Here is a 26,396-nt window from a genome sequence, read left to right as displayed (position 1 = left end):
ATCTCACCACCATCGCCCTTGGCGGCTCGTTTGCCTTGGGCTTCCTCGCTAGCACTCGGTGCGCCCCATCCAGCTCCAGCAATCCCGGGGGGGGGCCTCCGCGCCCATCAGCGTCCCGATCATTGTGCCCGCATATGCTGCGGCATCAGCCCCCTCCACTCCTTCTGGGTGACCCAGGATCCTCAAGTTGTTTCTCCTTGATCTGTTCTCCAGGTCTTAGTGTCTTCCCGCCCACGTCTTGTGCAGCGCCTTGTGCCGCTCCACTCTCTCCGCCAGGCCCACGAGCTCGTCGCCGTTCTCACTCACTTTTTCCTGGATCTTCACCTCTTGGGCTTTCTGGGTTGCTCCAAGTTTTTCCACCATTGCCAGTATAGGCGCCACCATCTCCTTACGCAACTCCTCGAAGCAGCACTTGATGAACTCTTTCATCTCCTCTCTGTCCGTGGGCGCCGCCATTTTGTTTTTTTCTTCTTTCTTCTCCCGCTGCTCCAGGGCCACTTTCCTCACCGTTTCACTGCGGGTCCGGTCCATGCAGGGCTGTAGTGGGCTTCCTCCGTTCTTCCCCACGGGTTGTTTTTTATTTTATTTTTAAAAACAGGTCTGTTGGGGCTCCGTTAGCAGGCCCAAAAGTCCGTTTCTGCGGGAGCTGCCGACACGCGCGGCTTAGCTCCGCATCGCCGCGACCCGGAAGTCAGAAACAATAATTTCAAAGAAGGCACTTGTATAAAATAAATCTGCTGGGCTCCAGGGATCAAGCAGGAGACTGGAGCTGATTGTTCCAGAGGGCTGGCATGAGCTCAATGGGCCAGATAGTGTTTATTTATGCGTGTTTATTTATGCTTGTGACATAAATAAATGATCTATCAAGGTTAATTCACATAATCAGATGTCTCCAGTCTACAACCTGATGCGTTGAGGTAGGTTAACAATGATCCATAGAAAGGGATACAGATGTTTTACACCCAAGTTACATTTAAATTATTGCATCCATAAACATTCAAGTTGATCCTTAATGTGCATCAAGTTATTCTACATTTAGGTTAGTGCTGCAGGTTACTAGAGACCTTACATGGAAAAGCTGCAAGGTGGTTACGGTGCCTCAGGCAGCATGGAATGCCAATAAAAATGGCACATTTTCTTAGGCCACAAGAAGGAAATGCAAATGAGTCCCCAGGATCCAGGTGACTGAACATGCCTTAATGCTGGAGCGAAATGAAAAAGGAAATCTAAAGATACTTGAAATGTGCAGGAAAATGGCTTTGAGATAGCAGATCAGCCATGATCTAGTTGAATAGCAATGCAGGCACAAGGGTTTGAATGCCTACTCCTGCTCATATTTCCTATGTTCCCAACAGCGAACATGGGTTTCCAGATGGAACGGCATGGGGGCAGCATGGTGGCACAGTGGTTAGCACTGCTGCCTCAGGGATCCGGGTTCAATTCCAGCCTTGGGTGCCTGGAGTTTGCACGTTCCCCCAGGTCTCGTGGGTTCCTCCCACAGTCTAAAGATGTACAGGTTACGTGGACTTGCGATGTAAAAATGTGTCCAAAGATGTGTAGGTTAGGTGGGGTTATGGCAGAGGAGTGGGCCTAGGTAGAATGCACTGGAGGGTCGGTGCAGACTCAATGGGCTGAATTTCCTCCTTCAGCTCGGTTGGTTCTAACACATTTGACAAATGTGCCTCAAGGGGGTGTCAGATAGGGGATATTGGTAGATACGGTGTAAATTAACTTCACAGAAAGCCTTTGCAATAGCTACCCACACAGTAGACTATTGGAGAAGGTTAGAGTCAGAGATTACAGCATGAAAACAGGCCCTTCAGCCCAACTTGTCAATTCTGCCCAGTTTAGTCACTAAGCTAGTCCCAATGGCCCACATTTGGCCCATATCCCTCTAACTGTCTAAATGCTTTTAAAAGACAAAGTTGTACCCGTCTCTACTACCGCCTCTGGCAGGTTGTTCCAGACACTCGCCCTCTGAAAAAATTGTCCCTCTGGACCCTTTTGTATCGCTCCCCTCTCACCTTAAATCTATGCCCTCTAGTTTTAGGGTCCCCCTACCTTTGGGAAAAGACATTGATTATCCACCTCATCTATGCCCCTAACTATTTTAGAGACCTCTACAAGATCACCCCCTAAGCCTCCTAACACTCCAGGGGAAAAAAAGTTCCAGTCTAGCCAGCCTCTTCTTAGACCATCAAGACCTGGTAGCATCCAAATAAATCTTTTTCATTTAATAATATCCTTTTTATAAGGTGACCAGAATTGTACGCAGCAAGTGTGGCCTTACGTTGTACAACAAGACGCCCCAACTCCTGTATTCAATGTTCTGCTCAATGAAACTAAGCATGCCGAATACCTTCTTCACCACCCTTTCCACTGTGACTCCACTTTCAAGGAGCTATGAACCTGAACTTCTAGATCTGTTCTGTAACTCTCCCCAATACCCTACCATTAACTGAGTCGGTCCTGCCCGGATTTTATCCACCAAAATGCATCACCTCACATTTATCCAAATTAAATTCCATCTGCCACCGGCCCATTGATCAAGATCCCATTGCAATCTTAGATTTGCTTCATAGCTCCAGGGTCCCAGGTTCGATTCCCGGCTTGGGACCCTGTCTGTGCGGAATCTGCACGTTCTCCCAGTGTCTGCGTGGGTTTCCTCCGGGTGCTCCGGTTTCCTCCCACAAGTCCCGAAAGACGTGCTCGTTAGGCGATTTGGACACCTTCAGTGTACCCGAACAGGCACCGGAATGTGGCAACTAAGGGATTTTCACAGTAACTTCATTGCAGTGTTAATGTAAGCCTACTTGTGACACTAATAAAGATTATTATGATGAGATAACCTTCTTCACTGTCCACTATGCCACCAATCATGGTGTCATCTGCAAACCTATTAACCATGCCTCCCAAATTCTCATCCAAATCATTAATACAAGTAACAAAATAACAGTGGACCCAGCACTGATCCCTGGGGCACACCGTTGGTCACAGGACTCTAGTTTGAAAAACAACCCCTCTACAACCACCATTCTGTCATCAAGCCAATTTTGTGTCCAATTGGCTTTCACCCCCTGGGTCCAGTGAGGTTTAACATTTATGCAACATCCTACCATGCAGTACCTTGCTAAAGTCCATGTAGACAACGTCGACTGCACTGCCCTCATTTACCTTCTTGGTTACCCCTTCAAAAAAAACAAAAAAAAAAACTAAAATTCGAGAGACATGATTTTCCACCCACAAAGCCATGCTGACTGTCCCCAATCAGTCCTTGCCTCTAAATGCCTGTGGATCCTGTCTCTCAGAATACCTTCTAACAACTTACCCATCACAGACATTAGGCTCTACCGGTCTGTAGTTCCCAGGCTTTTCCCTGCAGTCCTTCTTAAAGGCACAATGTTTGGTACCGTCCAATCTTCAGGCACCTCACCTGTGCCTGTCGACGATTCAAATGTCTCTGCTAGGGGACCCACAATTTCCTGGGATACAGGTCCTGGGATTTAATAACCTTTATGCACTTTAAAACTTCCAGCACCTTCTGTAATATGTACACTCATCAAGACATCACTGTTAATTTCCCCAAGTTCCTAACATCCATGCCTTTCTCAACAGTAAATACTGATGAGAAATATTCATTTAGGATCTCACCCATCTCTTGTGGATCGCACATAGATGATTGTACATGTAGAGGCCCTACTCTCTCCCTAGTTACTCGTTCTTCCTTTATGTATTTGTAGAAGCTCTTTGGGCCTTAATATCCCAAGGCATCCAGGGTTCCCTACTCTAAAAGGAATGCGCTTACCCTGAGCACACTTTTGAAAGCCTCCCACTTACCAACCACCCCTTTTCCTGCCAACAGACTCCTCCACTTACCAACCACCCCTTTTCCTGCCAACAGACTCCTCCAAATCAACTTTTGAAAGTTCCTGTCTAATACCATCAAAATTGGCCTTGCCCCAATTTACAAAGAACAATACAGCACAGGAACAGGCCCTTCGGCCCTCCAAGCCTGTACCGGTCACGATACCACCCTTGGCCAAAACCCTTAGCACTTCCTTGTGCCGTATCCCTTTATACTCATCCTATCCATGTATTTGCCGAGATGCCTTTTGAACGCCGTTAATGTATCTAATTTTTTGGGGGGCCAGACCCATTCATTCTCCATAGCCATCTTAATACTAATGGAATTATGGTCAGTGGTCCCAAAGTGATCTCTCACTAACACTTCTGTCACCTGCCCTTCTTTACTTCCCAAGAGGAGGTTTTGCCCCCTCTATAGTCAGGCCATCCACACATTGAATGAGAAATTCCTCCTGAATACACTCAACACATTTCTCTCCATCCAAACCCCTAATGCTATTGCTGTCCCAGTCAATGTTGGGATTAGCAGAGAAGGTAGCAAATTGGTTGCAGGGAATCAAGGGCAGTTCAAGTACATCAATCATTTGGATAGAGTTAGACAGATTTAGATTTGTCACATGTACAGATTTGTCACATGTCCGATGTACAGTGAAAGTATTGTTCTGTATACAGTCCAGGCAGATCGTTCCATACAACACAGGACATACAAATACAATAAATACACAATGTCTATATAGACGTGAAGCATATGGAGTACAGTGCTACAATAGTAGAGAAGATGCGGCACCATTGATACAGACAGGGGTGCATACAACACTTCACTTCCTGAAGTCAGTTACCAGCTCCTGAATTTTGCTGACATAGAGGGAGACTAGGCTCTTTATCTTTGTTTTCTTCTTTATTCATTCATGGGATGTGGGCGTCGCTGGCTGGGCCAGCATTTATTGCTGAACCTCAAGAACATTTAAGAGTCAACCACATTGTTGTGGGTCTGGAGTCACATGAAGGCCAGGCAAGGATGGCAGATTTCCTTCCCTAACTCGACAATGAATTCCAAATTCCACCAACTAACCTGGTGGGATTCGAACCCAGGTCCCCAGAGCATTACTTGGGAGTCTCTAAATTACTGGTCCAAACAAAACCACTGCCTCTCCTTTTGTACTCATTGTTTGAGATCCGACCTACTACGGTCGTGTCACCAGCAAACTTTTAGATGGAGCCGAATTTCGCCACAGTAGTGTGTGTATAAGGAGTATAGTAGGGTGCTAAGTACACAGCCATAGATTAGTATTACCTTACTTTTGGCATTCAAATTTGAAGGAGGTGTAGGAAATAATTCTGAGAAACAAAGGAAACTACAAGGCGATATGATGGGTTGAAGTGGCAGATCAAACTCATTAAGTATACGGGTACTTTTTGGCAAAATAAAAACTAATAATTACTCCAATGAGCGAGGCAGGGTGGAAGATAAAGGATTTTTGACTTTCCGGTTCAAAAGGAGTTTTAGGCAAGGTTTAGAATCAGGATCAAGACAGAACGATGAATCCATGTGAAACGTGAGTAAGACCCCAGCTGCAGTGGGTGTAGAATTCAGTTTTACAGTCCAAAGACGTGCAGGTTAAGTGGATTGGCCATGTTAAAGGGTGTGAGCGAGAGAGAGTGTGAGCGAGCGAGCATGAGCGAGAGCAAGCCTAAAACTCCAAAAGTTTGAGAAGTTTACAATTTACTTTTGGGGAGTAAGCGACTGAAACAGGACCATCCCAACAATTAAGTATTGTAGCCATGCAAAATGGCTGCATTCCGATTAATCTGGTCAAAACCCAGTTTAAAACGGCTAACCCGAAAGACTGCTGGGAAAAGCAGCCAAGAAGACACAAGCAGGCAGCTGCAGACAGTTTTGCATATTTGGCTCTGGGAAGGTAGCCCAGATCGATACTCAGGGCTATCAACAGCCCATCAACCCAGGTATTCACAGTTGCATTCAGGACTGTTTGCAACCAATCTATTCAGGCATCCACAGTTAAATCGGCTATCCCCGGGAAAAATTGCAACATATTAGCAATTGAATACCGGGCCAGACCTGTCGGCGCCTGCAGTGGCCGAAACAAAGACAGGTGAGCGACCACCCCCCGATCGAGGAATCACCTCACCATTGGACACATCGACCCCAGAGATTGGGGACAGAATCCAATCACTTGGGACTCAGGGTCAAGGGCCGCCCCGGGAGGCGGGAAGCCCCTGGGCCCTATAAAAGTTAAGGTCCAAGTTCAGATCTCGCTCTCTCTCATCTTCACCTGCTCGAGACCTTCGCAAGACCAGCCACCGTGTATAGCAAGTTTGAATCCAGCGATCGCTACCCGGTAGAGACACCTAGCCACCGACCTGTAGCAGCCTTTTGAATCCCGCAGGACAGATTTGATTGGACAAGCCATTCGTTTCCCTGACCTGGTGGGCTCTTCCTAAGTTAAGTATTGGCCAGTAGTGATAGGTTTATTATATAGAAAGTAGTATTTAGGGTATTAATATTGCTTGTTGTATATAATAAATGACCGTTGTTTTAATCCTTACTAAGCGGTGTGCTGTGTTATTAATCATAACCTGAACTTGAACCACGTGGCGGTATCATAAAGATACCTGGCGACTCATGAGCAAAGGTGACCTAAACAGAGCAAATAGACCAAGGTTAAAAAGAGCAACAGTATAGGTCAGATAGGTGGCTGAAGGAAAGGGGAATGAGCGAGAGTTGTGGAAAGGGATTTTGAATAATGAATTGCTGAGCTGAACAGCCAGTTTCCAGATTATGATTTCTATGTCATTTAATCTTGGGTGATGCTCTTGGGCATACAGATTCCATCGGATATATTGCACCATATAGGATGTGGTTAAGGTCCCAGAGATGACCCAAGAGCCAGATATTCACTGTTGGAAGTCAGCTGAATGTTCAGTTTCATGGTACACTGCCAGGGACAGCAAGGGCTTGGAATCAATCAGTCTCCACATCCTCAGGCCAGAACATTTTGCACAGCATAGAAGAGCAAGCAAAAGGTTATGGAGGTGGGAGCGAATATTAATGTTGCTTTTCAAATGGATGGGGCAGAGATGTTAATCTACACTAACCACTGAGTTACCATGCTGTTAGTTCAATCGGTAGTGTACGAGACTCTTAATCTCAGGGTTGTGGGTTCGTGCCCAAGGCTGGGTGCAATTGGTCGGGGCAGCACATGGCACAGTGGTTAGCACGGTTACGTCACAGCTCCAGGGTCCCAGGTTAGATTCCGGCTTGGGTTACTGTGTGCGGAGCCTGCACGTTCTCCCAGTGTCTGCGTGGGTTTCCTCCCACAAGTCCTGAAAGACGTACCGTTAGGTGAATTGGACATTCGGAATTCTCCGGGACATTCGGAATTCTCCTAAAGTGTACCCAAACAGATGCTGGAATGTGGGGACTAGAGGATTTTCACAGTAACTTCACTGCAATTTTAAGCCTACTTGTGACATTAATAAAAAAAAGTATTAGAACAAAGGAACATAAGAACTAGGAACAGTAGGAGGTCATCTGGCCCCTCGAGCCTGCTCCACCATTCAATGAGATCATGGCTGATCTTTTGTGGACTCAGCACCACTTTCCGGCCCGAACACTATAACCCTTAATTCTTCAAAAAACTATCTTTATCTTAAAAACATTTAATGGACTTCCGGTTGCGGCGATGACCAGCTAAGCTGCACGTTTCGGCGGCTCCAGCTCGAACGGACCTTCGGGCTCTTTTAAGAGCCCCAACGGGGATATTTTTCGGGACGAAACCCGGTGTGGGGTGAGACAACAGGGAGTCCCCCCCAGCGAAAAAGAAAAATATCGGCGGCGGCGGCCAGATCGCGAAGAATCCTCGAGGACGGGCAGAAGGAAAAAGGAGCAAGATGGCGGCGGAGGGAGCCCAGGCGACATGGGGGCCGGACCAAGACGAATTTTTGAGACGGTGTGTGGAGCTGCTTAAGAAGGAGGTGCTGACCCCGATGCTACAGGCAATTGAGGGGCTTAAGGAGGCACAAAAGACCCAGGAGATGGAGCTCCGCGTGGTGGAGCAGAAGGTGACGGACAACGAAGACGAGATCCTGGGCCTGGCGGTCAAAACACAGACGCATGAGGCGCTCCACAAAAGTGCATTGAAAGGATTGGAGTCCTAGAAAACAGATCACGGAGAAAGAACCTTCGGATCCTGGGTCTCCCCGAGGGAGTGGAAGGAGCGGACGGCGGGGCTTACGGGAGCACGATGCTACGCTCGCTAATGGGAGCTGAGGCCCCCTCGGGCCCCTTGGAAGTGGAAGGGGCTCATCGGGTCCCTGCGAGGAGACCAAAGGCGGGAGAACGACCTAGGGCGACGATCGTGCGATTTCATCGCTTCAATGACAGAGAGGTGGTTCTGAGATGGGCCAAAAAGGTACGAAGTAGTAGATGGGAGAATGCGGTGGTATGGGTGTACCAGGATTGGAGTGCAGAGGTGGCGAGAAGGAGGGCGGGTTTTAATCGAGCCAAGGAGGTGCTACACAAGAAGGTGAAGTTCGGGATGCTGCAGCCGGCGCGACTGTGGGTCACGCACCAGGAGAGGCATCACTACTTCGAAACGGCGGAAGAAGCATGGACCTTCATTAAAAACGAGAAACTGGATCAGAACTGAGGGACTGATGTTGGAGGGGAAATGACAATGCCGATGTATATAGAGATGTAAATTGGGGAGGGGGAGGACACTAAGAAATGCGGGCGCCGGTGGGCGGGGGAAGAAGAGACATAGGCGGGGGATGGGGAATGGGAGTGGGGCGGCAGAGGGAGCTGCGCCACAAGGGGCGGGATAACTATAGAGAACACGGGGCTTACTGTTCTTGTTCCCGCGCCAGAAAGATGATGGCGGGAAGATAGGCGCAAGGTGGATGGGAGTTCCCCACACGGGGGGGGGGGGGGGGGGGTCAAGGAGAGAGCGGGAGAAGCCAGGGTCAGTTGAAGTCAGCTGACTTTCGGAAGCAATATGGGGGGAGCAATCATGCTAGATGGGGATCTAGCAGGAGACGCACCTGAAGGTGGCGGACCAAGTTAGGTTAAGGAAAGGATGGGTGGGACAGGTGTTCCACTCAGGGCTGGATGCAAAGAACAGAGGGGTGGCCATACTGGTGGGGAAACGGGTGTCATTCGAAGCTAGGAACATTGTAGCAGACAGCGGAGGCAGATATGTGATGGTGAGTGGCAGACTGGAGGGAATGGAGGTAGTGTTGGTTAACGTATATGCCCCGAATTGGGAGGATGCGGGATTTGTGAAGCGGATGCTGGGACGTATCCCGGACCTGGAGGTAGGAAACCTGATAATGGGGGGGGGGGGGGGGAAACTTCAACACCGTGTTGGACCCAGGGTTAGATAGATCTAGATCCGGAAGAAGGCCGGCAGCTGCCAAGGTGCTTAGGGGGTTTATGGACCAAATGGGGGGGGGTGGATCCGTGGCGATTTGTTAGGCCGAAGGCCAAAGAGTTCTCCTTCTTCTCCCATGTTCGCAAGGTGTATTCCCAGATAGATCTTTGTTTTGGGAAGGTCACTGATCTCGAGGGTGGAAGGAACTGAGTATCCAGCCATAGCCGTTTCAGATCATGCCCCACACTGGGTGGACCTGGAACTAGGAGAGGAGAGGGAGCAGCGTTCACTCTGGCGACTGGATGTGGGATTACTGGCGGATGAGGGAGTCTGCGGAAGGGTGCGGGGATGTGTCAAGAGATACCTGGAGGCCAATGACGACAGGGAGGTCCGAGTGGGAGTAGTATGGGAAGCACTAAAGGCGGTGGTCAGAGGAGAGCTGATCTCCATAAGGGCCCACAAGGGGAAAATAGAGGCCAAGGAAAGGGAAAGACTACTGGGGGAGATTTTGAGGGTAGATAAAGAATACGCGGAGGCCCCGGAGGAAGGACTACACAGGGAGAGGCGACGACTCCAGACGGAGTTCGACCTGTTGACCACAAGGAGGGCGGAGGCACAGTGGAGGAAGGCACAGGGGATGAGATATGAATATGGGGAAAAGGCGAGTCGCCTGTTGGCCCATCAGCTGCGAAAGAGGACAGCGGCGAGGGAGATAGGGGGAATTAGGGATGAAAAGGGGGCTATGGTGCGGAGAGCAGGGAAGATAAACGAGGTGTTTAAGACCTTTTACGAGAGACTTTATTAGGTCCCAAACCCCGGAGGGAAAAGAGGAGATGCGGCAGTTTTTGGATCAATTAAGGTTCCAGAGGGTGGAGGAGCAGGAGGTGGAAGGCCTGGGGGCGCCGATTGGGGTGGACGAGGTTACCAAGGGGCTGGGGAACATGCAGGCAGGGAAGGCCCCGGGACCAGATGGGTTCCCGGTGGAATTTTATAGAAAATATGTGGACTTGTTGGCCTGCTGCTGGTAAGGACCTTTAACGAGGCCAGAGAAGGGGGGACCCTACCCCCGATAATGTTGGAGGCGACGATATCGCTAATCTTGAAGCGGGATAAAGATCCGCTGCAGTGCGGGTCCTATAGGCCTATCTCACTGCTAAATGTGGACGCCAAGTTGCTAGCAAAGGTGCTGGCAACGAGGATAGAGGATTGTGTCCCGGGGGTGGTGCACGAAGACCAGACAGGGTTCGTAAAGGGGAGACAACTAAATGTCAACGTGCGACAGCTATTAGGGGTGATAATGATGCCCCCAGTAGAGGGGGAGGCAGAGATAGTGGCGGCAATAGATGCAAAGAAGGCATTTGATAGGGTGGAGTGTGAGTATCTATGGGAGGTGCTGAGGAGGTTCGGGAGCTGGGTTAAACTCCTCTACGGGGCCCCAACGGCAAGTGTGGTCACAGGTCGGAGTATTTTCGACTATACAGGGGAACAAGACAGGGATGCCCGTTGTCCCCATTACTGTTCGCGTTGGCAATTGAACCACTGGCCATAGCGCTGAGAGACTCCAGAAAATGGAGAGGGGGAGAGGAACACCGAGTGTCACTCTACACGGATGACCTACTGCTGTATGTGACGGACCCAGTTTGGGGGGGGGGGGGGGGGGGGGGGGGAAATGACAGAGGTCATGCAGATATTAAGGGAGTTTGGAGATTTCTCGGGATATAGGCTTAACATGGGAAAGAGTGAGCTTTTCGTAATACACCCTGGGGACCAGAGTAGAGGGATAGATGGCCTACCGCTAAGGAGAGTGGAAAGAAACTTCCGATACCTGGGGATTCAGATAGCCAGGAGCTGGGGAACCTTACACAGACTTAATCTGACACGACTGGTGGAACAAATGGAAGAGGATTTCAAAAGGTGGGACATGCAGCCGCTGTCACTGGCGGGCAGAGTGCAGGCAATTAAGATGATGGTCCTCCCGAGGTTCCTATTTGTGTTCCAATGTCTCCCTATACAGATCACTAAGGCCTTTTTTTAAAACATAGATAGGAGCATCACGAGCTTCGTGTGGGCAGGGAAGGTCCCGAGGGTAAGGAGGGGGTTCCTACAACGTAGTAGAGACAGAGGGGGACTGGCGTTGCCGAATTTGGGCGACTACTACTGGGCCGCCAATGTGGCGATGATTCGTAAATGGATGATAGAGGGAGAGGGAGCGGCGTGGAAAAGATTGGAGATGAAGTCCTGTAAAGGGACAAGTTTAAAAGCGCTGGTGACGGCGCCACTACCGCTCTCACCAAAAATGTTTACCACAAACCCAGTGGTGGCGGCAACATTAAGTATCTGGGGGCAATGGAGGCGACAGAGGGGTGTGCTGGGAGCCTCGGTGTGGTCCCCGATCAGGAACAACCATAGGTTTGCCCCAGGGAGGCTGGATGGAGGATTCCAGAGCTGGCACCGGGTAGGAATCAGGAGAGTGGGAGATTTATTTATAGACGGGACGTTTGAGAGCTTGGGAGCGCTGGAGGAAAAGTAGAAGCTGCCCCGGGGAAATTTCTTTAGATATATGCAGGTGAGAGCATTCACGAAACAACTGGTGAGGGAATTTCCACTGCTCCCGACACAAGGGATCCAGGACAGGGTGCTTTCAGGGGTGTGGGTCGGGGAGGGCAAAGTGTCAGAGATATACCGGGAGATGAGAGAAGAGGGGGAGGAGTTGGTGGGCGAACTGAAGGGAAAATGGGAAGAAGAGCTCGGGGAGGAGATTGAGGAGGGTTTGTGGGCTGATGCCCTAAGTAGGGTAAATTCCTCTTCCTCATGTGCCAGGCTTAGCCTGATCCAATTTAAGGTGCTGCATAGAGCACACATAACGGGAGCAAGGTTGAGCAGGTTCCTCGGAGTGGAGGATGAGTGTGGGAGGTGCGGGGGAAGCCCGGCGAACCACACACATGTTTTGGTTGTGTCCGGCACTGGAGGGGTATTGGAGGGGAGTGACCTCGAAGGTGGTGAAGGTCAGGGTCAAACCAGGCTGGGGGGTTAGCTTTATTTGGAGTTGCGGATGAGCCGGGAGTGCAGGAGGCGAAAGAGGCCGATGTCGTGGCCTTTGCGTCCCTAGTAGCCCGGCGTAGGATTTTACTAACGTGGAAGGAAGCGAAAGCCCCCCGGACTGGAGGCCTGGATAAACGATATGGCGGGGTTCATAAAACTGGAGCAGATGAAGTTTGCGCTGAGGGGATTGGCTCAAGGGTTCACCAGGCGGTGGCAACCATTCCTCGACTACCTAGCGGAACGTTAGAGGGAAGATAGATGACCAGCAGCAGCAACCCAGGGGGAGGGGGGGGGGTAAACTGTTTGGGTTTTTGGAGTGGGAGAATGGGCAGGGGGTATTACTTCGTGTTATTTGGTTAGTTTACCATGTTAGTTACACAATGTTATATTGCAGTTATCATGTTACTTGTATTTTTATTTCTTTGATTTGTAAGGGAAAAAATTGTGTTTGAAAAACTTTAATAAAATATATATATTTTTAAAACAACATTTAATGAAGGAGCCTCCACTGCTTCACTGGGCAAGGAATTCCATAGATTCACAACCCTTTAGGTGAAGTTCCTCCTAAACTCAATCCTAAATCTACTTCCCCTTATTTTGAGGCTATGCCCCCTAGTTCTGCTTTCACCCACCAGTGGAAACAACCTGCCCGCACCTATCCCCTTCATAATTTTATATGTTTCTATAAGATCCCCCCTCATCCTTCTAAATTCCAACGAGTACAGTCCCAGTCTACTCAACCTCTCCTCGTAATCCAACCCCTTCAGCTCTGGGATTAACCTAGTGAATCAGCTCTGCACACCCTCCAGTGGACGATAAGGGAATAGTGTAAATAGGCTTTAGAGTGGTTTCACAGGTTGGCGCAATATTGAGGGTTGAAGGGCCTGTACTGCGCTGTAACGTTCTATGTTCCATTAAGTCCTTTCTCAAGTAAGGAGACCAAAACTGAACACAATACTCCAGGTGTGGCCTCACTAACACCTTATACAATTGCAGCATAACCTCCCTAGTCTTAAATTCCAACACTCTAGCAATGAAGGACAAAATTCCATTTACCTTCTTAATCACCTGTAAACCAACTTTTTGCGACTCATGTACTAGCACACCCAGGTCTCTCTGCACAGCAGCACGTTTTAATATTTTATCATTTAAATAATAATCCCTTTTGCTGTTATTCCTATCAAAATGGATAACCTCACATTTGTCAACATTGTATTCCATCTGCCAGACCCTAGCCCATTCACTTAGCCTATCCAAATCCCTCTGCAGACCCAGTATCCCCTGCACTTTTTGCTTTACCACTCATCTTAGTGTCGTCTGCCATCTTGGACACATTGCCCGTGGTCCCCAACTCCAAATCATCTATGTAAATTGTGAACAGTTGTGGGCCCAACACTGATCCCCAAGGGACACCACTAGCTACTGATTGCCAACCAGAGAAACACCCATTAATCCCCACTCTTTGCTTTCTATTAATTAACCAATCCTCTATCCATGCTACTACTTTACCCTTAATGCCATGCATCTTTATCTTATGCAGCAACCTTTTGTGTGGCACCTTGTCAAAGGCTTTCTGGAAATCCAGATATACCACATCCATTGGCTCCCCGTTATCTACCGCCCTGGTAATGTCCTCAAACAATTCCACTAAATTAGTTAGGCATGACCTGCACTTTATGAACCCATGCTGTGTCTGCCCAATGGGACAATTTCCATCCAGATGCCTCGTTAGAAGATTCCAGCATCTTCCCTATTACCGAAGTTAAGCTCACTGGCCTATAATTACCCGCTTTCTGCCTACCTCCTTTTTCAAACAGTGGGTGTCACGTTTGCTAATTTCCAATCCGCCAGGAGCACCCCAGAGTCTAGTGAATTTTGGTAAATTATCACTAGTGCATTTGCAATTTCCCTAGCCATCTCTTTTAGCACTCTGGGATGCATTCCATCAGGGCCAGGAGACTGGTCTACCTTTAGCCCCATTAGCTTGCCCATCACTACCGCCTTGGTGATAACAATCCTCTCAAGGTCCTCACCTGTCATAGCCTCATTTCCATCAGTCATTGGCATGTTATTTGGGTCTTCCACTGTGAAGACCGACCCAAAAAACCTGTTCAGTTCCTCAGCCATTTCCTCATCTCCCATTATTAAATCTTCCTTCTCATCCTCTAAATGACCAATATTTACCTTCACTTTTTTGTTTTATATATTTGTAGAAACTTTTACTATCTATTTTTATATTCTGCGCAAGTTTACTCTCAATCTATCTTACTCTTCTTTTTAGCAGCTTTCTGTTGCCGCCTAAAGATTTCCCAGTCCTCTAGTCTCCCACTAATCTTTGCTACTTTGTATGCTTTTTCCTTCAATTTGATACTCTCACTCATTTCCTTAGATATCCACGGTCAATTTTCCCTCTTTCTACCGTCCTTCCTTTTTGTTGGTATAAGCCTTTGCTGAGCACTGAAAAATCACTTGGAAGGTTCTCCACTGTTTCACCATAAAGTCTTTGTTCCCAGTCTACCTTGGCTAGTTCTGCTCTCATCCCATTGTAATCTCCTTTGTTTAAGCACAAAACACTATTTGATTTTACCTTCCTCACCCTCCATCTGTATTTTAAATTCCACCATATTGTGATCGCTCCTTCCAGGAGGATCCCTAACTAGGAGATCCTGAATCAATCCTGTCTCATTACACAGGACCAGATCAAGGACCGCTTGATCCCTCGTAGGTTCCATTACATACTGTTCTAGGAAACTATCGTGGATACATTCTATGAACTCCTCTTCAAGGCTGCCCTGACCGACCTGGTTAAACCATTCGACATGTAAATTAAAATCCCCCATAATAACTGCTGTACCATTTCTACATGCATCAGTTATTTCGTTGTTTATTGCCTGCCCCACCATAATATTACTATTTGGTGGCCTATAGACTACTCCTATCAGTGACTTTTTCACCTTACTATTCCTGATTTCCACCCAAATGGATTCAACCTTATCCTCCATAGCACCGATGTCATCCCTTACTATTGCCCAGATGTCATCCTTAAATAACACAGCTACACCACCTCCCTTACCATCCACTCTGTCCTACCGAATAGTTTGATACCCTCGGATATTTAACTCCCAGTCGTGACCATCCTTTAACCATGTTTCAGTAATGGCCAATAAATCATAGTAATTCACGATGATTTGCGCCATCAACTCATTTACCATATTCCAAATACTACGAGCATTCAGGTAAAGTACACTTATGTTGGCTTTTTTACCTCTGTTCTGAATCTTAACACCTCGATCAGTAACCTCTCCTAAGTTACATTTCCTCTTAACCTCTCTCCTAATTTTCCTCGTCGTTGAACCTTTATCTTAATGTAACAACCTGCCACGTCGCTTACCATTAATGTTTTTACTTCCAGTATTACTAGTGCTATTCACTCAGCTCCCCTCAGTCACTGTATCTTGTACGGTCATCCTTTTTGATTATGGCTTCTCTGCCTTACACTTTTCCCCCTTACTGCCTTTTGTTTCTGTCCCTGTTTTACTACCTTCCAACTTCCTGTATTGGTTCCCATCCCCCTGCCATATTAGTTTAAACTCTTCCCCAACAGCTCTAGCAAACACCTCCCCTAGGACACGGTTCCAGTCCTGCCCAGGTGCAGACCATCCGGTTTGTACTGGTCCCACCTCCCCCAGAACCAGTTCCAATGCCCCTGGAATTTGAATTCCACCCTCTTGCACCATCTCTCGAGCCACAGTCATCCTATCTATCCTGACATTCCTCCTCTGACTAGCTTGTGGCACTGGTAGCAATCCTGAGATTACTAGCTTTGAGGTCCTACTTTTTAGTTTAACTCCTAACTCCCCGAATTCAGCTTGTAGGAACTCGTCCCGTTTTTTACCTATAAAATCGCTGGTGCCTATGTGCACAATGACAGCAGGCTGTTCACCCCCTTTCCCTCCTTTCTCCCCCTCCCCCCCCCCCACAGAATGTCCTGCAGCCGCTCCGAGACATCCTTGACCTTTGCACCAAGGAGGCAACATACCATCCTGGAGTCTCGATTGCATCCGCAGAACTACCCATCTATTCCCCTTACGATTGAGTCCCCTATCACTAGAGCCCTGCCATTCTTGTCCCTGCCCAGCTGCGCAGCAGAGCCAGCCACGGTGCCATGAACCTGGCCGCTGCTGCCTTCCCCTGGTGAGCCATCTCCCTCAACAGTATCCAAAGCTGTATATCTGTTTTGCAGGGAGATGACCGCAGGGGACACCTGCACTACCTCCTACTCTTGCTCGGTCTTTTGGTCACCCATTTTCTATCTCCCTCAGTACCTTTCACCTGCGGTGTGACCAACTCGCTAAACGTGCTATCCACGACGTCCTCAGCATCGCAGACGCTCCAAAGTGAGTCCATCCACAGCTCCAGAGCCGTCAAGCAGTCTAACAGGAGCTGCAACTGGACACACTTCTTGCACGTGAAGGAGCGAGGGACAGTGGACGTGTCCCTGAGCTCCCACATCGCACACGAGGAGCATGACACGGGTCTGAGATCTCCTGCCATGCCTTAAACCTTTGGGTAACTTCAATAACTACAATTTCCGGGGGGAAAAAACAACCAAGAAAAAAAAAAAAAAAATATACCAATGAAAAGAAAAAGAAAACAGAAAAACTACTTACCAGGGATAAAAAGCACCTCCTCCCCACCCAGCTTTGAAATCCCACCTGGATAAAAATTCCCAAACTCACTCTTAGCTGTGTCTTATCTAGCTCACTGGGAGAACTCAGGAGTGAGTTACAAGTTGCTCTTTTTAAATTGGCCTGAGTTGACTCCCCTCCCCCACCTGCTTTTAGATCAAGGTAGATTAAAAGTGACTGACACTTAATTACCAACCAGTTATGTGAGTGGGTGGGGCAGCCCTGGTTACCCTACACTGCACAATTCTAGATTCATTTAAACTCCTGAAATGTAAAAGGAGCTGGCATACGGATTTGATTCATTTCCCACCTAGATTCAAATACCCAAACTCACTCTTTGCGGTGTCTTCTCTGGCTCACTGGGAGAACTCATTAGGGGCGGCACGGTGGCTAGCACTGCTTCACAGCACCAGGGACTCACGTTCAATTCAGACCTCGGGGTACTGTCAGTGGAGTTTTCCCATACTTCCGTGTCTGTGGGGGGTTTCCTCCAGGTGCTCAGGCTTCCTCCCACAGTCCAAAGATGTGGTTAAGTGGATTGGAAATGCCAAATTGTCCCTAGGTGGGGTTACAAGGCTTAGTGGGAATTGGGCCTAGGTAGGGTGCTTTTTCAGAGGATCGATACAGACTCGATGGGCCGATTGGCCTCCTTCTGCACTGTAGGGATTCAATGATATAATGGTAGTGAAATCCTAACCATTAGACCACCAGGGAAAGAATTATACAGTGTTGCAGCAGTTACTTGATCGTGATCTTACCAAATTCCCCAAAATTAATATGGCCAAATGCAGAAGGTTTTTTGCCGATAACAAGCAATTGAAGGAAAAGTGTAAAGAGAACAAATGTTCACACACAAAAGAACATGCAAGTGTCAGTCACAGAAAGTAGGACACTTGAACCATGTAAATGACAAACTTGTAGAAGCAAATTCAACAAAGATCAGCCTTCAAGTAAAACTTAAAATGAATTTCAAATAAATTTCAAATATCAGGGGCAGGTTTCTCCCAGCCCTGGGCTGGGCAATCCCCGCGACCCCAACGGCAGCACACGGTTCTCCGCGGAGCGGAATCGCCACCATTGGCGCCGCCGTGCTTGGCACAGCGCCAGTCGGGGACCGCTCTATGCGGCCCCCACGCGATTCTCCAGCCTGGGATGGGCTGAGCGATCACAGTTAAAATGCTGAGTCCCACCGGCACCGTCCACACCTGCTTGCAGCCGGTGGGAACTCTGCGCGGAAAGATCGGGTGGCGGCTGGGGGGGGGGGGGGGGGGGGGGGGTGGGGGGGTGGGGGGGGCCTCTGATGCGGCCCGGCCCTCCTCGATCGGGGCCCACCGATCGGCGGGCCAGACTCTTCCTACATGCCGCCCCTGTAGCCCTGCTGCGTCAGGGCCGGCGCGTTGAAGGAGGCCACCACGCATGCGTGGATCCCGCAGCGCCCAGTTCACGCCGGGATTGGCAGCTGGAGCGGCGTGAGCTGCTCCAGCACCGTGCTGGCCACCCATAGGGGCCAGAATTAATCCCGGTAGCGGCCCGTTCACGCCGTCGTAAAACACGACGGTGTGAACACGAGAATCCCGCCCCGGGAGTCTAACTATCTTGAAAAGTGTCTACAGGAAAAGGAAATTGCTGATGAATCAGTATAGTTGCTCGAATGCCAAATTAAAGACCATGGAACTTAAGAGTTCCGATGCAATATGAAGAGCCATAAAAAAAAGGATGAGATGTGGAGTATGGAAGAGCAGGTCCAAAGTCGATAAGGAAGGAAAAGAGTCCAAGGAGCAGTTCGTAACTATGGAGGGAAAATTCCAGAACGAATGGAATTATTACATGGAGTTGAGCTTCCACAGACTCAGAAACAAAGGCAATTGAACTCACTGGCTGAAAAGATTAACAAGCTTGGAAAAGAATTATAAAATAAAAATTTAAAAAAAAAATATTTTGATGAAATTGTGGAAAAAGGAGGTTCCATTTTTCAAACAAAGTGTATGAATGTGTTAAGACTGTGGACTATCCAGAAAATGACTTGAATAAAGGGAGGAAAAAAATACGTATTCATCTGATGGTGATCAAAACAATGAAACAACAAAATCTGTTGTGGGAAAGTGTGAGGAAGATAATTTTGCAACTGGTTGTTAATCAGAAACAGTTTCCAGAACAACATCATGAAACGGAGGAGTAAACGCAAATCTGATGGGAAGGGAAAATCTCAGGACACCAATGGACAGGTAGTGTCCATTTTCTTTTCTATGTAAGCAACATCAAACTTTTTTTTTTATTAAAGTGTTACTGGCAGTACAGGTGCATAAAGATTAACAGAGGATATTAATGGTCAGTGGGAATTTCAGCAAGATCTTTGAATCATGGGGTACAGGAGGAGGAGGTCACTTGGCCCATGGTCACTTTGAAAATGCAGTCAAATTAGTCCATCCACTCTTTTTGTTCCTGCAATTTTGTCCTTTTAGTATTTGTCCAATTTTCCTTTTGAAAAGTTACCATTTAATTTCAGGCCTTTCAGGCAGGGTATTTCAGATAATTGCTTCAACTCTCCTCCCCAACCCCCCCGGTTCTTTCGCCAATGATCTTATAAGGGTATCTGATTTTAAAACTCTCCTGCCAGTGGCAACTGGTTCTCTTCATTTATTCTCGCAAAACCCTTGATGGAGAGGGGGGAAAAATGTTTCATTTAAAACGGACCTTCTTAACTGAGCGAACCAGTGCAACTAATTTGTAGAATGGAGAAAAAAAACCAAGGTATTACATAATCTGCATGCAGCCTGTGGTCAATTTCAATACAGTCAGCTCACTCATTTAATGGACTCTCTTGACAGAGTCCAGGACTGGCAAGTCCAGGACAATCTAATTAGGGCCAAAATGTCTACTGTGGCAAAGTTAACCATCTACTCCTCTAGTACAGTCATTTTCAAAGTCGACCACGGCTTTGAAAATGACTGTACTAGAGGAGTAGATGTTTAACTTTGCCACAATAGACATTTGGCCCTATTAGATTGTCGGGAGGGTCGCGGAGCCATCCAACCGATTGCGGGAATTAATGCACAGCAGCAGTTTTTTTAAATGACTGCCGCGACTGGCTTTCAGAATGTGGTGTGGGCACGCTGCGCATGCATGCCCGCTCAACAGTGTGCAGGCCCAGAGTCCAGCAAGAAACACCACCTCCTCCTGACATCAGCATGCTGACCCAGGGGAAGTTTGAAAAAAAAAAAATTCAATGCAGTCTTCTCGTCTGAAGCAGCAGTGAGCAAGTCACGCGTTCGAATACTGACATTATGTGCTGGGCGCGATTAGGATTCCTCGATTTTGTCAGCAGCAAACAAGCAATGTAATGGGAGGGTAACATTTAAAATGGATTGTAATAAGAAAAGAGGTCCAGAGACACAAACAGGCCAGGAACTCACAACAAAACCTGCTGGAGAGAGTGGCTCAGGAGAATCCACAACAGGACAAAGCAGTGGTGGTGTGAGCTGTTCAGGAGGGTCCACAACAGGACAAAGCAGTGCTGGTGTGAGCTGTTCAGGAGAATCCACAACAGGACAAAGCAGTGGTGGTGTGAGCTGTTCAGGAGGGTCCACAACAGGACAAAGCAGTGGTGGTGTGAGCTGTTCAGGAGAATCCACAACAGGACAAAGCAGTGGTGGTGTGAGCTGTTCAGGAGAATCCACAACAGGACAAAGCAGTGGTGGTGTGAGCTGTTCAGGAGGGTCCACAACAGGACAAAGCAGTGGTGGTGTGTGCTGTTCAGGAGAGTCCACTACAGGACAAAGCAGTGGTGGTGTGAGCTGTTCAGGAGGGTCCACAACAGGACAAAGCAGTGGTGGTGTGATCTGTTCAGGAGGGTCCACAACAGGACAAAGCAGTGTTGGTGTGAGCTGTTCAGGAGAGTCCACTACAGGACAAAGCAGTGGTGGTGTGAGCTGTTCAGGAGAGTCCACAACAGGACAAAGCAGTGGTGGTGTGAGCTGTTCAGGAGGGTCCACAACAGGACAAAGCAGTGGTGGTGTGAGCTGCTCAGGAGAGTCCACAACAGGACAAAGCAGTGCTGGTGCGATCTCCAGGACCTCTGATGAACAACCCATACACAAATGTAACATTGAATAATTGTTATTGTAACAAGTAGGCTTACATTAACACTGCAGTGAGGTTATTGTGAAAAGCCCCTAGTCGCCACATTCCAGCCCCTGTTCATGTACACGGAGGGAGAATTCAGAACATCCAATTCACCTAACAGCATGTGTTTCGGACTTGTGGGATGAAACCGGAGCACCCGGAGGAAACCCACTCAGACACAAGGAGAACGTGCAGACTCAGCACAAACAGTGACCCAAGCCAGGAATCGAACCTTGTACCCTGGCGCTGTGGCAAAGCAAGTAAAATCTTGAGGACCAAGCAGGCGCACCTGTCGCATTAAAAAGGTAAGTGAAAGTGAAAATGCTGGGCCGCAACGGTCGGCTGGCTGGGTTAAAAAAAAAAATTGAAAAACACTGCTCTAGAACCTGGTTCAGGTTGACCAATTTGATTCAGACTTCCCCACTCCAGGCCTGTAATGACCATTTCCCAACAATACAGGGAGGAGTTGGAATTAATGGTCATTTGCAGGTTGGCAAACTGTAACGAGTCGAGTGCCACAAGGATCAGTGTTGGGACCTCAGCTATTTCTGATTCATGTTAATAATTTGGATGAAGGCAGAGCCTTTGCTGATGATACAAAGCTAGTAAGGAAATAAAGTTCCAAGGAGAATAAAAGGGAGGGGTAGACAGGTTAAGCGAGTGGGCAAAAATCTGGCAGAGGGAGCATACGTGGAAAAATGTGAGGTTGCTGGTTCTGGCAGCAGAATAGAAAGACTGAACAAATGTTAATTAGAGTTACTGCAGAATAATAACAACAACAACAGCTTATCACAAGTAGGCATCAATGAAGTTACTGTGAAAACCCCTAGTCGCCACATTCCACCACCTGTTCAGGGAGGCCGGTACAAGAATTGAATCTGCACTGCTGGCCTTGTTCGGCATTACAAGCCAGCTGTTTAGCCCACTGTGCTAAACCAGCACCTTTACACAGTGGAGGGTCCACAGATATGCATCACAGGAAGTCAGTAAGCATGCACCTCGGTAAGTAAATCAAATGTTGGCCTTTATAGCAAGATGTGGAGATGCCGTCGTTGGACTGGGGTGTGCACAGTCTTACAGTCTGGGGTAAGCAGTCTTACAACACCAGGTTAAAGTCCAACAGGTTTGTTTCAAATCACTATAGCTTTCAGAGCACTGCTCCTTCCTCAAGTGAATGACAGGTAGATTCCAGAAACATACATATATATATATTCTCAAGGCAAACTGAATCAGATTTTTGATCAACAAGGCACTTGAAGGATAGGTAGGAAAGTGGATCGATGGGCCGAATTGGTTTACTCCTGTTCCTATTTCCGATGATCGTAATTAAACACGTTGTCCCATAGAAAGTCTCATTGCTATCTTCTTTCCACTCCCATGTTTCCTCTAATACACCAACTCAAAACCCTCATGTATAAAGCGCTCTGCTGGTCTAAGCTCCAAGTCTGAAAATGATGTCCTTTAGTCCTATAGCACTGGGCCCATGTACATTCTCTCCAGCATTTATTTTGCATCTGGCTATTTCCCTCTTATTTAAAAATTATATTCAAACCCCGCTGGCTTCCAGCCTGCTCTGCATCTTGTGAAGCGCATGAAGAGTAGGTGAAGCATGGAGCAGTTTCCTTTGAGGCATCGAAAAGCAATACAGGCTCTTATTCGCCATCCCCAGAAAGCTTATCCGTTAGCCAAGCTCCTGCCGCTTACCTCCCCCGCTCCTGTAACACAGATACGGGAACCTCCAGACGTTTCCCAGCCCCACCGCGTTGCCCACACAGGCCAGCGTGAACTCGAGCTGGCGGCTCCACGTCCCTCTGCCTCGCCGGGGGGTGGAGGGCGACCAGGGGAGCTGTTGAGACGGAGCCTCCGCTCCCCTGTCCGGCTGCAGTCTCACTGCCTCCGCCACCATGGCCCCTTCGTCCGTATTCTGGGCTCCGTGACCCATTGTGTCTGTTGTTCCGTGTCAGTGACTCAGCAGCAGCCTCGAGGGGCGGAGAGCCTGACACGCTGTAAACCTCAGAGCTCTCACCGGCTTTTATACATCAATTTCCTCTCGCAACTCCTCCTTTCAGCCCCACACTTCATCAATACCTCCTGCCCAATCACTTGATCGTGAGGGAGGGGCTCAGGGGAGCCTCTATGTCTTTCTGCTGAAATAATCAGATAGCCACACTACTCTTGAACTTTAAACAGCCTTACTGTTAACTTCTCTGATGTTAATGTCGTTTGACATCCAGATGTTAACAAGTGGCAAGTTACAATTATGGCAAAACATCAAACCATTGATCCCCGATCAAGCATTTCTGCGACCAGGGTCCTCGGGGTTGGGGCGCGGGCGGATCTGGCCCCGGGAGATGCCCCCATGGTGGCCTGGCCCGCGATCGGGGCCCACTCATCCACGGGCGGGCCTGTGCCATGGAGGCACTCTATTCCTCCGCGTCCGCTGCTCTGGTCATCCGTGATGGCCGACGCGGAGAAGAGCCCCCCCCCCCTGCGCATGCGCCGGCGGAGGCCCTTCGGCACCAGTTGGCGTGGTGCCAAGCCCCTTCCCCACCGGCCGACACGGCGCAAACCACTCCTGGGCCGGCCTAGCCCCTGAAGGTGCGGAGGGTTCAGCACCTTTGGGGCGGCCCGACTCCGGAGTGGTTCACACCACTCCTCGGCGCCGGGACCCCCCGCCCTGCTGGGTAGGGGAGAATCTCGCCCCACGTCTTTCGGGACTTGTGGGAGGAAACCAGAGCATCCAGAGGAAACCCACACAGGCACAGGGAGAACGTGCAGACTCCGCACAGGCAGTGACCCACACCGGGAATCGAACCTGGGACCCTGGAGCTGTGAACCAAAAGTGCTAACTACTGTGCTACCGTGCTACATACAGCTGCACCTCCTTTTCCAGAAACATAGTTGCAGAAGAGGCCATAGTCAGGCTGCCATGCTGTTATTGATTGTGTACATTTTTCTAACTGAAAAACTCCCCAATTAAATATTAGGAAGACTGAAGCCATAGTTTTGACCTTCTTTGCCCCAGACACCAACTCCATCCCTCACTGACAACAGTCTGAGACTGAACCAGTCTGTTTGCAATCTGGTATCATAATTGACACCGAGATGACCTCACATTTCAACCATCACAAGACTGCCTAACTCCGCCTCCATAACCTTGACCAACCTTTTCCATGTCTCAGCTTATCTGCTGCTAAAACCATCATTTATGCCTTTGCTCTAGACTTGACTTTTTCAATCCACTCCTGGCTGGCCTCCCACATTCTATCTATGTTCTATCTTAACTGAAGCAAGTCCCGTTCACCACCATCCCTGTGCTTAATGACTTACATTGGCTACTGCTCAAACAAGAAACATCTTGATTTTAAAATTCTTATCCCTGATCTGGCCTTTTCAGCATCATCAATTTTACTCACTCCAACATTGCACCGCCCCCCCCCCCCCTTCAACTGCTTAGGCCCTAAGCACTGGCATTTTCTCCCTAACCTCTTCACCTTGCTCTCCTCCTTTAACACGCTCTTTAATACCCATCTCTTTGACAGATTTTTGGAAACATATCCTTATGTGGCTTATATTTTGTTTTAAGTGTGTTGGGATGTTTAATTATGTTTACTGTTTCAACATATACAAGTTGTTCTTGATGTATGTGTATTTCATTACATTTGGGTTACACAATGCATACAATCTCTGCCACTTGACCAGTTTTGTCTCAAAGGCCAGTTTCTTGAACCTTGGCTCCATGGTAGGACTCTTGCCTCAGGAGTCAGAACACAAAGTGGATTCAAGCCTCACTTCAGAGACTTCAAAACTGCAAGACCATAAGACATAGGAACAGAATTAAGCCATTCGGCCCTTCGAATCTGCTCCGCCATTCAATCATGGCTGATTGGGAATGAGAAACCTTTCTCCTGCCTTCTCTCTGTAACCCCGGTCCAATTATCAAAAACATACCCAACTGTCTTGAAGACACTTGTGACTTGGCCTCCACAGATTTCTTCTGCCTGAAGAAATTCCTCCTCATTTCAGTTTTTCCATCGGAGGCTGTGCCCTCAGGTTCTAGTCTCTCCTACTAGTGGAAACATCTTCTCCAGGTGTCCACTCATAGCTAAGCCTCTCATTATTCTATAAGTTCCAATAAGGTCCCCCTCATCTTCTAAACTCCATCGAGTACAGACCCAGAGTCCACAACTGCTCCTCATATGACAAGCCCTTCATTCCAGGGATCATTCTTGTGAACCTGCTCTAGACCCCCTGAAAGGCCAGCATATCATCCCTTGGATACGGGGCCCAAAACTGCTCACAATTTTCCAAAAGGGGATCTGACCAGAGCCTTATACAGTCTCAGCAGTACATTCCTACTCGTGTATTGTAGCCCTCTCAAAATGAATGCCAAATTTGCATTTGTCTTCCTAATTTCCAACTGAACCTGCATGCTAACTTCAAAGGAATCTTGAACTAGGACTCCTAAGTCCCTTTGTGCTTCAGATTTCCGAAGCCTTTCCCCATTTAGAAAATAATCTATGCCTCTATTCTTCCGAGCAAAGTGCAAAAACCTCACACTTTTCCACATTGTGCAAAGAAGTGGCAGATGGAATACAACCTCCTAGCCTGTCCAGGTCCTTCTGCATCTTCTTTGCTTCCTCAACACAACCTGTCCCTCTACATATATTTGTATCATCTGAAAACTTAGCAAGAATGTCCTCAGTTCCTTCTTCCAGATCGTTCATGTAAATTGCGAATAGCTGTGGTCCCAACACTGACCTGTGCAGAACACTGCCAGTCACCGGCTGCCATCCTGAAGAAGACACCTCTATCCCTACTCTCTACCTTCTGCCAGTCAGCCAATCCTCTATCCATGCCAGTACCTAGTCCCTAACACCATGGGCTCTTATCTTATTTAGCAGCCTCCTATAAGGCACCTTAGGCCTTCTGGAAATCCAAATAGATCATGTCCACTGGCTCTCCTTTGTCTAACGTCCTCGTTACCTCCTCAAAGAAATCCTTTTTAAAATAAATTTAGAGTACCCAATTATTTTCTTTTTTCAATTAAGGGGAAATTTGGTGTGGCCAATCCACCAAACCAGCACATTTTTGGGTTGTAGGAGTGAAACCCACGCAGACACGGGGAGAATGTGCCAACTCCACACGGACAGTGACCCAGGGCCGGGATTCCAACCCGGGTCCTCAGTGCCGGAGGCAGCAGTGTTAACCACTGCGCCACCGCACCGCCCCCTCCTCAAGAGCTCCTAACAGATTTGTCAGGCGTGACCTCTCCTTTACGAAGTCGTGT

At 48.3% G+C, this 26,396-nt stretch overlaps 1 protein-coding gene across 1 annotated transcript in view; it reads right to left on the bottom strand.

The window, feature by feature from the left end:
* LOC140395490 (sodium- and chloride-dependent GABA transporter 1-like) overlaps positions 1–23,144 on the bottom strand; it is a 159,673-nt gene extending 136,529 nt beyond the window's left edge. The window contains exon 1 of the mRNA XM_072483339.1: positions 22,811–23,144. Coding sequence (XP_072339440.1) covers positions 22,811–23,048 — 238 coding nt within the window. The 5' untranslated portion in view covers positions 23,049–23,144. The remainder of the gene's footprint in view (positions 1–22,810) is intronic.
* Positions 23,145–26,396: the final 3,252 nt, after the last annotated feature.

Source organism: Scyliorhinus torazame, chromosome 1 (genome assembly GCF_047496885.1).
Source record: "Scyliorhinus torazame isolate Kashiwa2021f chromosome 1, sScyTor2.1, whole genome shotgun sequence".
NCBI classification, from domain to species: domain Eukaryota; kingdom Metazoa; phylum Chordata; class Chondrichthyes; order Carcharhiniformes; family Scyliorhinidae; genus Scyliorhinus; species Scyliorhinus torazame.
Note: the sequence above shows the minus strand (reverse complement) of the source record. Positions and strands in the feature narration are given on the sequence as shown.